Here is an 18,620-nt window from a genome sequence, read left to right on the forward strand (position 1 = left end):
ATAATAAGTTTCTTGAGCACCAAATCATATAATAGCATTTTAGAATGATTTCTGGAGGAACATGTGAAACTGAAGACTGTCTGCTGAATATTCAGCTTTGCATCACAGTAATAAATTACATGTTAAAATATATTACAAAAGTAAACATTTAAAATGTGAATAATATTTGACAATATTTCTGATTTGAATTTTATTTTAAATTTAGCATATGTAGCCTTGGTCAGCGTAAGAAACTTTTTTCCCCAAAAAATATTTTTGACCAGTAGTGTGTATTTGTCCACACTGAAGTCAACATCGGTTCACGAGCTTGGCTTACGCATGCGCACATCAAGTCACTGGTGTGCCGACAGAGCGCTAGTGCGCATGCGTGTACTGCAAACGCAAGTTTCAAGCTTTGTTTGGCAAGTGCTGACGACCAAAACAGTATACGACTCTGAACCTGAGGCTTTTTCTGACAGTTCTCACATTTAGTACACTTTTGTACGCCTGGTGACATACTTTTGAACAAAGTTTTAACATTATTGGATCAAGATGACAGTGACTTTGTTTTTATTAACACGTAGGTAGCGATGCCGATCATGACCGAAGTGTCAGATTGTTTGGGTGCACAGCAGCGGAGGGGAAGCGATAGACGGGTCCTTTTCTTGGCGCACACACGGATCCCCCACACCCTGACCTCACACCTGTAGATTTACTGGGCAGATTTAAAGTCTGTACGCGATGGAAAGCGTTGGAAAATTCGAGTTCAACAGGAAGGACTTGATAGGACACGGCGCCTTTGCTGTGGTGTTCAAAGGAAGAAATAAACAGGTAACGCTAAGATGTTCACTTCAGATTGCTGATGCCAGTTAAGATGCGGCTTTTTATGTGTGGAAAATTTCTCTTTACTATTGTCATAACGTAAACCGATGTCTTTATTCACAGAAACATGATTTTGAAGTGGCGGTGAAATGCATAAACAAGAAAAACCTCGCCAAATCCCAGTCGCTCCTGGGAAAAGAAATCAGGATATTAAAGGTGAGCTTCGTAGTTACACTTTGTATACACACAGTTGTGTTTGTTATACTTTAACTTAATGTATTTGTTTAGCTTTTAAATATCCGCAGATATATAGTAAACATTGCGGAACTCGACTTGTTGCTATCTGAAAGGCATCTAGTGTGGAGCAAACAACGTTTACGCTAGCTATTTATATAAACAGTGTAACTTAAAGGGTTTAGTGAATATCACCAGCTCCACAGAGAAGCAGGTGCTTCTCTGACTTCTGCTCGCTTATAAAGTGAATGTGTGTTTTCTCCAGGAGCTGAAACATGAGAACATTGTCAGTTTACTGGACTTTCAGGTATGTACCTACTAATTGTTTCTATGACTCGGGTAAATTTAGTTGTCGAGGTGTATTTATAAGCCAGTTGTGTTATTTCAGGTGGTCTCTGTTCTGTTGAAACATACACAGCTTTTTCAATGTTACTAAAGATATTTATAACTCGAATATTGCATGGCCCAGTGTTGATATTATGGCTACATTTCTCTTCGTCTGATTGGTTAAACGTTAAGCCCCGCCCCTGACGCCACGCCCTATGTTCAATATATCAGTAGGTTTAGCCATAGTGAATAGATGTGGGCTTTATATGACTCACCATGAGTGTTGATTTCATGTTGCATTCTCTTGCATCAGAAACCGTCGAATCATTATCTACATTTCAAGCTAGACTCCATGAGAGGCACAGAAAATTAATCATCTTAAATATCTCTTGTGGCTAAAGTACTGTAAGTAAACAGACTAGAAACAATGGCAGGCATAGCAGGTGTCTATACGTCTGTTGAAGTATACACCTGACACCTGTGCATGCATTAGCCAGCACCTGCCAGCCCAACACACCCGTTAAACTGCCTGTCTCTATCATTTGCATACAGAACAGACGTTGTCTGATGTAGGATACCCTTATCAATGTATTTTAGTGAATAGAGGACAGGACTCCAGGCAGTCAGGCTGATCTGATGACAGACAGGTGGTTGTCTCAGGTGTGGAGAGATTAAGAAACACAACACATTGATTGTGTTACACCTTCCATCCTGCGGTGTTGTGCTCTTGAGTGAGTATGACAGGTTTAGATTGTGTGTACTGTTAAAATACCAGAAGACAAAATAAAAGAACAAATGTGTATATATATATATATATATATATATATATATATATATATATATATATATATATATATATATATATATATATACACATACACAGTGGGGATCGAAAGTTTGGGCACCCCTTGCAGAATCTGTGAAAATATGAGTAATTTTCAAAAAATAAGAGAGATCATACTAAATGCATGTTATTTTTTATTTAGTACTGTCCTGAGTAAGATATTGTGCATAACATATTATTCTATACTTATTTAATTACAACAAATGTCTTATATATAATATATTATTGTATTTTATAATGTCTTATATACAATATATAATTGTATTTTATTAATTAATACATTTTAATAACCATTTAAATATATAAATTAAAGGGGAAAATTTTGAAATAAAACACAACATAATATTTACCTTTATGCTCTATGCCACACAAAAGGAGAGTGTGTACAAGTTAATGTTTTGTTAAATGATTGAAATATTTCCTAAATAATACTTAAGATTTCAGGGGGTGCTTTAAATATATCACAAGTCAAAGGGGTTCAGCTGACACAAAAGTTTGGAAATCTTGGATATAAATTAAGGTACAATGGCATCTAGTCCCAGATTGCTCTTTTAAATTGTAAATTTCACTGAATTGCAGTTGAATGAACCACCCTGTGTAGTAAATCAAACTTCTCACCACAATATCATCATAGAATGACTTGACAGTGGATGCACACTAATAATTCATGCTGACTCCATCATGCTTCACACACCATTAGAACTGGCACAGGTGCATTTGATGCTATTCAAGCCTGCAATTATAGGACCAGCCCCTTTAACTGGCTCCAGTATCAGTCTAATTTACATCTGGCCAGCACTTACAGGATTTGTCTTGAGTTTGTCCACCATCCAGCTGTACACACCGTGCTGTCAGGTGGTTCCACTGCTTGGCGGCTGTCTGCTGAGCAGCTGATGGACCTGACAGCACAGTGTGCACAGGTGGATGGCGGCTGGCTTGCACGAAAGCAGAATAATAGCACAGGAAATAACACTTGTGCATAGTCAGTGAAACCCAACTCTCATCCCCCATATCACACTTGTGGAAACCTTTAACTTTGTTTGTTAAGCTTTGTTGTTTTAGTATTTGTGGTTTCAAAACTCCTTTGTATTGTGTGCTAATGGATCATAATGTTTTGACAGTCGTCTCCAGGGCCTGGTAAATATGTCTGCTCCGTAGCCCTGGGCAGGGCTTTACTTAGTTTACTTTGAATTACTGCTGATGGCCTGGTTTCATTTCTCACCGTTTCAATACACACACACACACACACACACATACAGGGGAAGCTTAGCTTAAAGCCTTTATCCATAATAATTGTGTAACACTTATAAAATTAGTTGTTACACAACTCTGAAGTCATAAGGAGGTTGTTATCTTTTATGAAACAATGTTTTTTTGCTTGTGTAACATGCTATTTAAACAGACATGCTCACTAAAGCACTCTGCTCCCAGCAGACGGTCACGCCGGCCGGCTGCTGATCTGTTGTCAGTCAGCTGTGGGTAATAACACCTCCTGCTTCTGTCCTGACTTTGGCAACACGCAGGGCCTGTATGGACATCGGCCAAATGGGACTTTTGTTGCACAACAAGTGGGCCATGTAAATGCCTCATTCAAACCGGTCACCATGGCTCTTGGCCTGTGTGTGGACATATTGATTTGCTCCATTAAACTTTTCAGGAGCAGAATTTCCACAGTAAAATACACGGACATGAAGGGGTAACAAACCATCTAGAATCCACCTCAGGCTTGATTATGCAGGTTACAGAGTCAAAGGCCATTTTTTATTTGGTTTCTCCTAGTCACTATTGCACTATAAGAGCCTCTCAGTAGTCTTGATCTGGTCAGTTAAGAGCATTTTGTGCACTGATTAGCATAAAAGCATAGTATCTTCGGTAGTCTGAGATAGAAATGCCTTTCAAACATGCTTGGTATACAGACAGGGGTTTGGAATATAGTCAAATATATTACTATTATTAAATGAACAGTAGGACATCCACCGGATTCATCAATAATAATAATGATAAGAAGAATTATTATTAATTGTTGTAATTATTATAATTATTTTCTATGAATGTAAATATAGTTATTTGTAATTGGTTTTGAATAAGTGTAATATTCATTTTAATAACCAATCTAAATTATAAAATATAATAATAATAATTATTATTATTATTTGGTAATGTTTTTTTCTTGTTATTACTTAATACTCATTTTACATTTATTTTAAATTTGTAACCGATATTGTAATTATGTGAAAACAACACTGAACCAAAAAAAAAAAAAAAAAATGTCAACCTCCTGTGCATGACATTTTCAGGCCCTACCTACCCATTAAAGTTTTCACAAATTATAAAAAATTAAACATACATACATGCATAAATCAAGCGCAGAGTGAGATATTTCTGTACCTGAAGGAGTGCATACAATCTAATCTGTCATGAAAAGCAGACACACATTGTGATTTGTGGCTATAATAACAGACTGTTCATAGAAAGCTTAGGTAAGTGAAGGCTTTGTATGATGAGTCAGTGTGAGTCAGTGACATCTGTTGTGAGTCCAGCCCGAGGTCTGTCCTCATCTAGACAATGAAGAGTTCGTGCCATGGCTGTCATATGGCATGTTGCTGGGTGTTGCATTAATATAATCAATTGTCACGTGTCTCTGTCTGCAGGAGATATCGGGATGTGTCTATCTTGTCATGGAGGTGAGTCAAGATGGCGAGCTGCACCTCTCACACACCCACTGTAAACCTTAAAAATAGAGTTGTGAAGTAGAGAAAAAAAATCGGAGGTCAAATTTCACCTCCACTTGCAGGACGTCCTTTATGCTAAGCTTGATTCAAACCTCTCTGTTATTATTGTCAGCATAACGCCATTTGAAGCCCTTGTGCTATTGTGATTGCTCTTTCTTTTAAAGAGAGTTTGTTTTGTGTTGACTGTACACTTACAGTGTTTGTCTGTCTCCTCTTACAGTACTGCAATGGAGGAGACCTGGCCGAGTATTTACACTGTAAGTACACTAGCCTCATTTCAACCTGTCATCTGTACTGCACCATTAACTGTGCCACCGATTGCTACTAGTTGTTACAAATGAGGAAATTTTTATAACAGATCAGTAAATGGATAATTGTACAAGTGAGGCGTCTTATTTTTTCCATGTTGTTATACCTCCTTGGTCTATTTCTGTAGCTGGTCAGAGTAGACATAGTTTAGGGCGAATTGTATTGTAGAACCTTCGGAGCAGCACCACAACAAAGATTTGAACCTGTCCTGTCTGCAGTTGTTGGCAAATTTAGATGCATCAAGAATACTAGCCAATAAAAATAATATTTTTATTTCATGGGTGATATTGAAACTGTGTATTGTTTCATCGACATCATGAAAATGTAAATGCAAAAACCTAAAGCCAGCTACTCAAAGCAAAGTGAAAGTAAATTTAGGCATCACAACGTTGTAATGTACATGTTTAACTTTAATTTAAGCTTTACTTAAATTAACAAAAATATTCTGATAGTTTGAATGAATTTTAATAACCATGCTTAATAAATTGTCCTTCTGTGTCCTTTTTCGAATAACATTTTTGCGTTGATTATTAATCAACATCTTGTTGATTTACAAAAGGATGATGCATCTTAAAGTTATATAATAAAGACTGATTGTTGACAGAATTTTAGACCAATGTCAGTTTCTCGAAGGTTGAAGCCTTGAACTTTCTTTGGTTTTGGACTCGCTCTTGAAACTGCAGAGACTTTTTCAGCAAACAAACAACTTGCCTGATCGTTCCAGAGAAAGATAATTCAGGACCTCTGAGAATAGCTTATTTCACACATGTGCTGCCACAAATAGAGCCCCTTTGGAAGTGGTCTCATCCGCGCACAGCACACACACACTTCTCCAGGGTTATAAACACATCTTCATCTAACCATGAAGATTCCAGAGTGGCTACATTTACCGTGTTTACGTTGGCTGCTCTTATTTTAAGCCGTCAGACTTTGTAGCGTTGTTAAGTCCCATGCCAGCCTCATCAGGGGTCATGTTTGCCTTCACCCGCTCACCTCTTGCCACAGACACACTGGCACAGAACCAAGATCCCCTGCTGAAACTCAAGCCCCAGCCTGACCTCATCCACCTGTCAGTCTGTTATCTGCCCTGTCCTGCAGTGGAAAAACATGGGGGCTAAAAATAAGACTTCATGAAACAAGCTTGTTTTGAGGGAAAGGACAGCAGTGACCTGGGGGGGTTGGGGGGATGGCTGTTGTGTTTGGTGGTGGATGCAAGCCAGACTTTTTGTTTGTGCTGGATGCCAACTCTTTGTAAACAGTGATGTAATATCCCACAATTTTAATCAGAATAATCCTATTCTGAAATTTAATCAGTTATTGCTCCTAACTCTTTCTCCATAGCTAAAGGCTCTCTGAGCGAGGACACGATCCGTGTGTTGCTGCAGCAGTTAGCGGGAGCCATGAGTGTTTTAAGGAGTAAAGGCATCGTCCATCGTGACCTGAAGCCCCAAAACATTCTCCTTTCATACAACACTGGGCGCAAGTCTAACCCCAACAACATCTGCATCAAACTGGGTGAGTGTGCTGGGTCAGAGTACACCTTCTACCGAAGGAAACGCAAAGACTGGTTTGAATCGGTTTGTACTGATTATGAGGCTATGCCATCGAGTTATCAGCTTTGGCAGTGCTTGGTTGTGGTGTTTTTGTTCTTGTGTTATGACTGCACGTCTGTTTGCTCTTGTGTGTGACAGTGTCACTACATAGCTGTGTAAAGTCAAACAGCTGAAAGACACTCTTTAACTACGGAAACAAGTGCTCAAATTTAGTGTTTAGCACCATACATTGATTTTTGATTCTCTCTCCCTCTCTCTCTCCAGCTGATTTTGGCTTTGCACGGTATCTGCAGGGAAACACGATGGCTGCTACACTCTGTGGCTCTCCTATGTACATGGTGAGTGCTTGACTTTGGGTTTTATTTTGTCCAGATTCTCAGGAAAATTGGGCTGCATGACTTGGGGAAAGAAAAATCGAATTGCAATTTCAATTTAAAATGTGATAAGTCTTAATAAAAGTAAGTAATTTTATTATTTTATTAAGGTATTAAGATTATATTATTATTACTTAATTAAATTATTAAGCAAAATAATAAATATGAATATTAATGAATATTATGTCAACTTTTCCCTGAAAGAGATGGTATTTAAGAAAAATAATAGTTTTATTTTACAGTCCAGCTGTATAATATTTATGGTCTTAATTTAGTTACTTTCAGTCAAACATCTTGAAGCTTCTCTTTGATTTGCAACACTATGGGAAGATGTTAGCATGTATTGCATTCCCAAATGCATTGAACCGAGCTGCTCTGAGACACTGAAAACACCAGATCATGAGCTGCATGTGTGTAAAAAGAACGTATTTTAGCTCTAAAATACATGGCCTTTATGGATTTCCGAATCCTGCAGCCCTACAGGAAATTTACAGTATATGTCACAATAAAGTGCTGCTTTTATTTATCAAAATAAAATAACCAAATATTAGATATTCAGACTGACTCTGTGTGACTTTCTGGTCTTGTTTATTTTTACAGGCTCCTGAGGTTATCATGTCACAGAGTTATGATGCCAAAGCTGACCTGTGGAGTGTAGGGACCATCATCTACCAGTGCTTGACTGGCAAAGCCCCATTTCAGGTACGTAACACAAACACACACACTGGCAACAACAGACTTGAGAGAGAAAGCATCTTCTCACCTGATATACACACTCACCTCGCTCCTTCATTTGTGGATGCTTCTGTGGTCAGGGCTTTAAGTTCTCCACTATATATTCTTGGACTTCCTCTTTAAACACTGTGGATCAATTTAATAGAAAAGTTCATTAAAAATAATAATCCTTTCATCATTTACTCATCATCATGTCTCTGGAACAGATCAGAATTTAAGTTGATATTCGCTGAAAATTCTTCCTGAATAAGTATTAATAAGCATAGAATTATTTATTTAATTTTTTTACTACAAATGTTGAACGGTAGCATATTGTTAGAAATGCAAGTAGTGCCACCGAATGTTAGTTTCTACTGCGTCAGTCCTGATCGCTCTGGATTGCTTGAATTGCGAAAGTGCAGTTGGCTGGCACCACTTAGCTATTTATGCCCTGTAGAGTGTGAAACATGATTGTGACATCTTACTGATAACAAAACCACATGCCTCTGCAACTACACACACCCTCTGGTTTACTAACAAACACTCTCCCCCATACATACACACATGCCCATTCACATGAGCGGCATCCCTGTAGTTTCACTACCAGAACAGGTAGTTCTTCTTTTTTCTTTGTGATGATCATATTGCAAAATATGCATGTGTGTGTAGTTTGCTGCTGCAATACTTCCAGTGAATATTGCCACAGGCTGGTCATTAGTTTGTTATTAAAATTCAAAACACAATCCTGAAATGGTGACGTGCATGCCATTTAAGTATTGGATTCTTCCGCTAAGCTTTTAGCCAGGTGCTGCTGTTGTTTTGTGGGTAAAGTTGACCAAGTTAACAGCTTCCAGAATCCAAACGGCTAACATGTGAACCCTGTTTGATCACACAGTCACAACCACATCTATTTATGGGCTTGTATTTTTAGCTTTTAGGAGTTGGTAATTTATTAAGAATTCTTGACAGTCCTGTAACGCAATGTCAGTCTGTGAATGGGTCAAGATGGGTCGCTGAGTTCATTTAGATCACTGTTGTCTCTACCCTAACCAGTGTGTTTATCTCCTCCGGCATGGAAATACTGCTTTAAGTGCTTGTTCCTGCAGCCATTAGAAAGCCTTTATGATTTGTAGAAACAGACGAAAGCTCAAGCTTAAGATTTAATCTCAGACCTGGAAAAAGTGTGTTTACATCCCAAACAGCCGGAGTTTACAAAGATGAATGCAGTTATACCATGTGATGAACTGCTCAGTTCTCACCACAGGCTATAACTCAGCATTGTCCATAAAAATTGTGCAGATGATCAAAAAGTTACAATCCTGTCAATAAAATTCTTCTATGTAAAATCATTTCCAGGCGAATACTCCTCAGGAACTGCGGCAGTTCTATGAAAGAAACCGGAGCCTGAGTCCCAGGTAAGTGACCCTGAGGACTGTATGTTAGTCATCAGTCAACATGATCCAGTTTAGTTTGGCCACAACAGGCGCAAAGGTCCCTGGTGTCATAAATCTGACAACTTCAGCTTACCTTTCAAAACCTGTCTGGGGTTGGGGAGATTTGTTTTCAAGAGAATAATACGTTTGTTCGGGAATAACGAAACTGATCGAAAGTGACAGGAAAGACACTTTTCTGATGTTACAGAAGATTTCGGTTTCAGATAAATGATATCGTTTTCTTTTCATGATCTTTCTGTTCATATACGGAGATGTATCTGCGTCAAATCAAGCATATCGTAATGATATTGAGGTCCGGAGAAATGGCTTCTGAAAATTCAGCTATTCAGCTGTATTTAAAAGTTATTTAAAATTCAGAATATTACTATTTTTACCATGTATTTTAATCAAATAAATGCTGTGCTGGTGAGCATAATTATAAATCAACCCCAAACGTTTAAACAGTAGTGTACCATAGCTCGTAGTTGTATGTTTTGTTGATAAAACCCCCACAGGATGCTTCTTTTCTATCATTGTTTTTCCACATTTCATTCCTTTCCATCATTCGTGGTGAAGTTTTATTTATATATGTACACTGTTGCAATTTTGTAAGGCATGAGTATGACTTTTCTTTTAGTTTTTTTACTTTGTTAGCTCAAAGAGCTCTTGCACGACCGTATAAACATGTGACCATGTGATTGCTTTTCCCAGGATTCCACGAGAAACCTCCAGTCACCTCAGGCACCTTCTACTTGGGTTGCTGCAGAGGAACCATAGGGAGCGCATGGACTTCGGTCAGTGGACAGACGTGCACAATCACACACTTGACTTTACAACTCTCATTAGCAAATCATAAACTCAGGCATTGTATCTCAAGGAATTGATCATAATAAAGGGATCATGGTCTATTCTAGATGAATTTTTCCACCATCCTTTCCTGGAGGCTAGTACATCTATGAAGAAATGTAAGTAAGATTGTGATGTACATCACTTTGTTTATCCAAATCTGCTGTAGTTTTGGTTGCAGCAAGATTTCAGTTTGTTCATTATATTCTTAGCCTCTCCAGTGCCCATGCCCACCTATCCCAGCTCTGCCTCTGGGAGCTCCAGCAGCGGTTCCTCAACCTCTCGCCTCACTCCTACTCAGGTACCACAATAACAGCACATGATGCATGATTTTTAGGATCTCTTTGGGGTGTTCTGTGATATTCATGCTCCATATATAGTGAATACAGTAACATATAGCTACACTACCATTCAAAAGTTTAAGGTCAGTTTTTAGAAATTCATACTTTTATTCTGCAAGGATGCATTTAAGTGATCTAAAGTGACACTAAAGATATTTATAATGTTACAGAAGATTTCTATTACAGAGAAATGCTGTTCTTTTGAACTTTCTATTCATTAAAGAGTCCTTTTGAACAGTAATGTATATGAAGTTTTTTCGTGACAGTCTGAAACTGAACCTCCGAGGCTCCTCCCTCAAACGAACCCCACACCATCTCCAGGTTCCCTGCTCAAAGACTCCTCTTCCTCAGACTCTGATGACTTTGTAATGGTGCCTGCTCAGTTCACCAGTAAGATGAGCTTTCACACGCTTTGACCTATTTTTTGTAACAGGCAAAACTGCTTATTTGCACAAATACTAAATCTCAATCTGATAACTCTTGCAGGTGAACTAGTCGGTGCTGGAGGGCAGGACAGTCTGATGCGCAGCGGGTAAGTGGGTTTACATTTTTTCCATGCCTTTAAGTGTTAAAGTGACAGGGCTCACACACATAGCATATACAGTCACATGTGGCATGCTCCTCATCTGTAGCCTGTATATTCATATAACACACATGCACAGAAGAATTATGTTTCTGCACTTCATATAACGGTTTGCATGCTTGCCAGCATGTCACTTGTCATGAATATTCATTTTAAGGGTGTCAGTTGACCTTTTGGTCTGCTGACCATTTGTATGGTTCTGTGAAAAGGGCTGTTTACGCACACTTTTGCAAAGAAAGGGGGAAGACCTTACAGTTTATTTGACAGCAGAAATCACTTACCTTACCACAATAAGTTTACAAATACATTCTTGCAGGGTTTTTTAACCTGCGTGTCTGTCAACTTATGCATTTGTGACCTAGTTATGCATTTGTGACCTAGTTTTAAACTACCGTTCAAAAGTTTCAGTTTTTTTTTAGGGAGTCTCTTATGAACATTAAGATTGTAATGATTAAAATACTGTAAAACAGTAATAGTGTGAAAAATAAAATAGGTTTTTATACTTTTTTTTTTTTTTTTTTTTTACAAAACATTTAATTTACTCTTGTGTTTTAGACATGTATGAACAATTATTTTGCAAATCCATCTGAATCAAAATTTTAATTACAAATAGCTGCATAATCATTGTATTGTTTACTAAAATTGCTATTTAAATTGTTTAAAAGGTTAATTAAATAAAGAGATATTTTCCAATTAAATTTAAAAAGCTAAAAGTATAATTTAATTTAATCTTAAAAAAAACATTTTAGATACAAAACTTCTATTTAACAAACTAAATTCAAACTTAATTTAGTCAGTTTTTTTTAAGTTTTAATTGAAGTACTAAAACTGAATTAAAAATTACTTAATTTACCTCTGTGATGGCTAAATGAGCATCAGAGACTTCTTACAAACCCAGATTTTGAAACAGTGTTGTAATTATACAGCTGAACGGTTGAAACATAACTGTGTACATGTCTTTGTATTATTTCTAGAAGCTTACTGATGGGAGTGGGTCAGACGCCAACATCCTCCCCATCTGTCAGAGCCTCCCCAAGCCCTTCCAGGTACTGTGTGTGTTTTAGTATGGAGATTAGCATTTAATACTGCAGAGACTGTAAAAACATAATACACTCTCTCTTAATGCGAGAAGCTCACATTAACAATAGGCTTTGTTTGCATGTGTGAAGTGAGAGACAGCTGTCTGAGTTAACGTGACCGGAGAAAGCGGGAATTCTAGAGATGAAAGTAATTCACAGACCACCAGGGAACAAATGGTTTAAATGTATGTTTGTGGCAATCACTCCTCTCTCACTCTTTCTTTCTAGGCCTCTGGAGTCCTGTGGCAGTAGTTACGCTCAGTCCGTGCCTGTTCCTGTGCCGACACAAAAACACAACTACCAGAGGATGGAGCAGAATCTAGTGTCAGTGTCTGACAGGTTGAGATTATTTCTATTTCACTCTCTCTGACATAATTTACATACATATATGCATTAATGCATTTGTTTTTCCCTAATGCATTCTCATATTTCTCTAATTTCAGGACAGCAGAATCAGGAGGATCCAGACCATATCTTCCCTCCCCACAGGGTAAATAAAGCAGCTCTCTTGCAGACCTGTGTGTTGATTTGCATACTTCACTAATTGAGGAAGAGACTCTAACTGTAGTTTTAGTAGGAAGCTACAAATAACAGACATCTTATGCAAATCCGTCTGAATCAAAATCGTTTTTTGAAAACACATTAACACAGTTATGGAGATCAGATCAGTGTTGTTTATGTTTACATACAATATAATTATTAAATTAAAAATGGTTGTCTCGCCAGCAAACTGATAAAAAATTACAAACTGCTAAATCTAAAACTCAAAAAAAAAAAAAATGATTACGGCTATATATAAATGTTATATGAATAATAAATATTTACTAAATTTAAAATGATATTAAAAATATACAAAAAAAGCTCAGGGTTTTATTCAAAATATCTGTAAATACATATAAACCATACTAAGATGACAAAGGTATAAATTCATTGTACAAAGTGAGGAGCTGTGTGTTTTTGTAGATCATATAGAAGATACTGATGTGTTGTCTGTTCCTTTTTCAGTGGGAAATGTTCCTGAAAGACACAATCAGCCTGAACCTGTTGGCAGCAGGACAGGGTTGCATACTGCAGGTAAAATACCATTTCACTGCATATCAATTGGATTTTTAAGATTTCTTATTCTAATTTTCCAATTGTCTCTCAGATGTGTATAAACAGCCAGGTCAGGTCTCACCTCTCTTTAACATCAATGCCATGGACAAAAAACAAACCCACAGACTCCGGGGTCATCGGCACAATCCAGAATCAGCTGTGCACAGAGTGAGTAACTATAGCATAGCATAGCATAGCATAACATAACATAACATAACATAACATAACATAACATAACATAACATAACATAACATATAAAAACAGCTCCATCTCCATAGTCATTAGATTTAACACAGGGCTATATATAAAACATGATTGCATTTAAAATGCATTCATCTGAGTATTTGGCCAGTAATTTAGGTATGAAATTATATTTTTTTTTAAGGAAATTAATACTTTTCTTCCAGTGAAGATTTCAGCATTGATAATAGTAATAAGAACAGTTTATTGAGAAGCAAAGAAGCATTTTAGAACGATTTCTGAAGGATCATGTGACCCTGAAGACTGGAGTGATGATGCTGAAAATTCAGCTTCATGTGACTACATTTCATTTCAGTGGGATTTGGGTCGGCGAGCCATCTCTGGTCAAACCCCAAGTACAGCGTTGGTTCAGAGAGGCCTGGTCACTCGCAACAAGACCATGTCTGACCTGAATGATCTGGCACAGTACCCGGCTACAGGGCCCCGCGTGCCACTTCTCAGGCCAGCGGAAAGAAGGGACACCGTCAAAAGGTATCAAATCAACTTGGCTTTCGTTGAGGGTGAAGAAAGCTTATGATGCAGTAATGATGATAATTTATATTTTATGGTCAGCGCTGGAATCATGGCTGTGATATGATTGCTGTTAGATGAGTTTGTTCCCTAGAGCTGTGTTTATGGGTCATCTGTGTTGTTGTAGGTCAGTAAGTACTGGCCGTCTCTCAGATAAGCTGCTGAAGGCTGTGTTTGGACATCAGTTTGACAGGGGCAGCTGTGAGAGCTTAAATTCAGACAAACTCATGGACACAACAGGTAGAGCTCTTGTTTTTTTTTTTTATCTTATCCAGTAATCTCAAATTACTAGAACATTTATTAATATGTTGTGGAAATTCATTGATATGTTTTGTTCATATCTGCAGTTAGTCATAGATAATGTTTAAAAAATTCCATGCTGTTTGAAATGGCATTGAGTCCTGATCTCTCTCTCTCTCTCTCTAGCACCCCCTGGTGTCGGTGATGGCACAGAACCAGGCTCAGGCAGTCCTCCTGGGGTTGTGTTCACGCTGGGCTCTCCTGGACACACACCTCCTCACGCCACTCGACCTAGACGCTTCTCAGGTGACACTTCCATGATTTTTCTTCATGAGATTGAAACACGTGTATTATATTTGCATGTTATTGAATATGTTGTGCTCACAATGTTTCTTCAATTCACCACATCTGCTGTTGAAGTGGGCACTCCCAGCCCAACAAGCCCTGGCTGGACCTACGGTCATTTGCACGAGGCTTACAGCTCACCTGATAGTCTGCGATATGGTTACACCGATGCCATGGCAACAAACCTATGTGAGGGTGTGGCTTTTGTGCCACCTGAACTGCCAGAGGAGACGCTCATGGAGGTAAAATAATTAGGCTATACATTATGTATGAAGGATACGATCATTTAGACTGTCAGCCAGATAGTTATCATATTTAAAAAAAAAAGATGACCAAGATGGTCTTGGATCATTCTGAAGGGGTTTTGTAACATTAGAAATGGATTACTAACATTTCTTAAACATTTTTAATCTGTTTTCATGCATTATTGCTGAATAAAAGTACTAATTAATAATAAAAAACAACAACTTCTGACCCCAAACTTTGGAAGTTGTAGCGTATATGACCATAGAGTTTCATTATTGACCAATCGGAACTGAGTAAACTATTTTATTGTCGTTATTGTGGCACCTGGTATTATGTGTTTTATTGAAAGTTAAATTCAGAATGTGATGTCTACCTGTTCTTCACCACAGGAGGTGCATACTGACTTGCTGAGCCAGCTGCGCTTTATTTTAGCCTTTGCCCACTGCATCACAGAGGTCGCTGGCACAAAGGGCAGTGGGATTGACAGGAATATGACACTTGATGCTTCATTCTTAGAGCAGAGCCTGGTGGCCGACCAGATCAGCCTGCTGAGCCGTGAGTGGAGGTGAGATACGACTCAGTCACATATGTAAACACACACACACAGACAGACAGATTTTATGTGTGAAGTCTGTGGCATGTATTCTATACACTGTGAGTGATGTACACATGTGTATGTAGCTCTGCAGAGCAGCTGGTCCTTTATATGAAGTGTGCTGAACTGCTGTCCTCTGCGCTTCACACAGCGATGGCTGGAATCAAAGAAGGCAAACTCTACCCATCAGGATCTGTCAAACAAGGTACATCATAGAAAGTTAGAAAACTAGAAACAGCCTTTATATAAAATAGAAATTGTATGTGTTGCATTTGATCAATTAAAAATTGCATCTACTATAATTAAGACATTCATTTTTTGTCCTTGCAGTAGTACGTAGGCTGAACGAGATGTATAAGAAGAGTGTGAACTCCTGTCGTTCTCTCACTGAGAAACTCCAGCTCTTCTTCAGCAGCAAGCAAAGACTCATGGACCGCATCAACAGCATTACTGCCGAGAGACTCATCTACACACACACCATTCAGATGGTATGAACATAAACGCATTGTGTTTCTTATAATATGAGGAGAAACATATGAGTATCGTATCACTAATACAGAATATGAATTGCATTACTTTCTTATGTGATTAGATACAGACAGCAGCGCTGGACGAGATGTTTCGTCAGGGAGAAACATCTGTAGAGCGATACCATAAAGCCTTACTGCTGATGGAGGGTCTGTCCTTAATTATTACAGAGACCGCAGATCTAAACAGTGTCAACAAATGTAAGCATGATACGCATAGACTACCGTTCAAAAGTTTGGGGAAAGAAATTAATCCATGCATTAATGTGATCAATAAAGACATTTATGATACGACAAAAGATTTCTATTTCAAGGATGGATTGATGGACAGGAACAATTTTTAAAATCTATTCAAATATAAAACAGTCATTTAAATTTTTAAAAATATGAATGACTCATCTCTGAGTTTGTCTGTCTGTAGGTAAACAGTGTATTGAGCGGCGGCTCTCCTCCCTCCAGCCCCAAGGATGTGTGTGATGAACCCTCGTTGATTTTGCTCGGCATCAAACCCACAACGTCTACATCTCATTTCATCCCAGCTGCCATTTGAAATTCTGTAAGAGGAAGAACTCACACTCACCCACTCATTAAAAATGTGATACTTGGCTTCCAAAGCCAAAAAAAAAGATGAGAAAAGACTTTTTATAATAGACAGAGATGAAATCTCTATTGATATATGCATATATAAACAAAAGCAACATTTGCAGACTTAAACATCTATTTTGTTCACTATAAAAGAATATTGAGTGAATCAAGACGGCATCATTGTTTGAATAGATGTCATGTTTAAATGCTTTGACCTCTGAATCTACACTAATGCATGATGGCACTTCCTCAGAGATGAATTTAATCTTAGCACTACAATGTTAAAGCCAGTGTTGGAGTCTGAATGAGTAACAGCTCGAATGCTTTTCATTTTGTCGTACTAAAACATGACTGTAGCATTAGTCTCCTGAAGTTACATGGAATGGTTCTGTTTTTGATGGACTTATTCTGCATGTTTTTGCATGATTCTGAGGAAATTATAGTTATCTGCTGTATCTTTAGGGAATTCATAATAATGACTGATAATTAAACATCTGTGGACACCGAACCGTTGCTAAAATAGCAGCCGGCGGTGGATGTGTAGTATTCAGTGTTACATCTGTAAGGCTTAAATGTGGCAATTGACCAAAATTGTGGCAAACCTTTGTAGACCTACTGATAAAGACTGTCATATGTTGTCATATGAGGTTGGAAAAGAATACTTGAGATTTGTATTATATTGACAATCATACTGTTATTCATGTGTGTGTGTGTGTGTGTGATACAGCGAAGCACTTTATAAACTCTTTTGCCTTCTGGATGCCTGAAAAGAACCACTGCAGAGACAAGCCTAATGGCTCATTTCGAGTTAATTAACACCTGAAAGTCAAATGAAATGCAATACAAAGACAGTCAAATGCAAAGACAGTCAGTATCTTGTGTGTAGCATTTTATATTTATCTGTTTTAGCTGTCCTTCTGAAAGTGGTGTTTTAGGTTTCAGTTTGCTTGCTGGGATGACTAGGTCTTTAGTTTTTGTAGTGATTTGATTGTGCCTTAAATGACCTAGCTTGTTTAATCTCACCGGACGCTCAGAGACTTACAATCTGTTATACTTCCAGCATTTCATGTCATATTCATTTCTTGCACTATTTTTGCATTTTCCAACAGGGATAACTCTAAAGGTGTTTTTAACTTGAATGATAAAAAGTTTCATATCAAGGTTTTTTAATGCAATTAGTCAGAATTTTGTAGAATGATTGTGATGAATGTGCACTCTGTTAAATTGAGGACAATGAACTATTTTGTATATGTTGTTACAGTATTTGTGTTATCTGGTGTTTTTGTCTTTTTATTTCCATTCACAAAGCCTAAATGTAAAATATGTTCAGAATGCATGTGGTATGGTTGTGTGTACTTGAATAAATTTCATTTTTATATTTACTTTGTGTATGTTGAGTAATTTCAAAATATGCTATGAAAATTCTGGTCTATAAACAGTAACTGGAATTGTGGGCCTAGAATTAACTAAAAAAAAAATCCCTGTAACAATAGTGGAAACGTTAAAAGATTTTACTTTGCCAAGATTTTAAGGCATTAAATATGTGTGTTAGGGCTACTTCATATGGATTAATTACACATAATTTCGCATAATTAATAAATTCTCATAATCAATCATGCAAACTAGTAACTCGTTCTGTAGCGCTGCAAGAAAACCCATAGACAGTAAAAAAAAAAAAAAAAAAAAAAAAAAAAAACGAAGGGAAGCAAAACCTACGGTAGCCCCGCCCTCACACATACGTTACGCTTTCTTTCTATGACGCGATTGGGCAAGAGCCCGTCAGTCAAGTCAACGTCACGCTCGGAGTCGAGTGTTTCCGGGTATTCAGAGAAGAAAGACAAAAAAAAAATCGGTCTATCGCTATGTTTCACAGAGAAATATATTTCAGACGCCTATAACGGTTTAATTGAGAGTTGTGTTTGTGAGAGTGGAAACACTGGTGTTTTGTCACTCAGGCTCAAGATAGAGCTCCAGTGGATGGTCGGAGCGCAGGACAGTGATTTTACAGTAAGTGGCGCGTGTTGATGTTTGTGTTTAGCAGGCGA

At 37.8% G+C, this 18,620-nt stretch overlaps 1 protein-coding gene across 3 annotated transcripts; it reads left to right on the forward strand.

The window, feature by feature from the left end:
- The first annotated feature begins 361 nt into the window (after window positions 1–361).
- LOC113107483 (serine/threonine-protein kinase ULK1-like) lies at window positions 362–17,956 on the forward strand. Of its 3 annotated transcripts, none has more exons than XM_026270037.1 (28): window positions 362–810; window positions 925–1,017; window positions 1,301–1,342; window positions 4,858–4,890; window positions 5,159–5,195; window positions 6,589–6,762; window positions 7,065–7,138; window positions 7,775–7,876; window positions 9,245–9,303; window positions 10,033–10,115; window positions 10,236–10,286; window positions 10,380–10,468; window positions 10,775–10,898; window positions 10,995–11,040; window positions 12,066–12,137; window positions 12,399–12,509; window positions 12,614–12,660; window positions 13,176–13,244; window positions 13,318–13,433; window positions 13,823–13,998; window positions 14,165–14,277; window positions 14,464–14,583; window positions 14,698–14,864; window positions 15,258–15,433; window positions 15,550–15,668; window positions 15,794–15,951; window positions 16,056–16,140; window positions 16,412–17,956. In XM_026270037.1, the coding sequence occupies exons 1-28, from the start codon at window positions 721–723 to the stop codon at window positions 16,465–16,467; spliced, it is 2,682 nt and encodes an 893-aa protein (XP_026125822.1). In that variant the 5' UTR covers window positions 362–720; the 3' UTR covers window positions 16,468–17,956. The 3 variants fall into 3 exon arrangements, with proteins under 3 accessions (XP_026125822.1, XP_026125820.1, XP_026125821.1); XM_026270035.1 differs by having other exon boundaries at window positions 363–810; window positions 16,056–16,191; XM_026270036.1 differs by having other exon boundaries at window positions 363–810; window positions 13,366–13,433; window positions 16,056–16,191.
- The last annotated feature ends 664 nt before the right edge of the window (window positions 17,957–18,620 follow it).

Source organism: Carassius auratus, chromosome 8, assembly GCF_003368295.1.
Source record: "Carassius auratus strain Wakin chromosome 8, ASM336829v1, whole genome shotgun sequence".
In the NCBI taxonomy this organism is placed as follows: domain Eukaryota; kingdom Metazoa; phylum Chordata; class Actinopteri; order Cypriniformes; family Cyprinidae; genus Carassius; species Carassius auratus.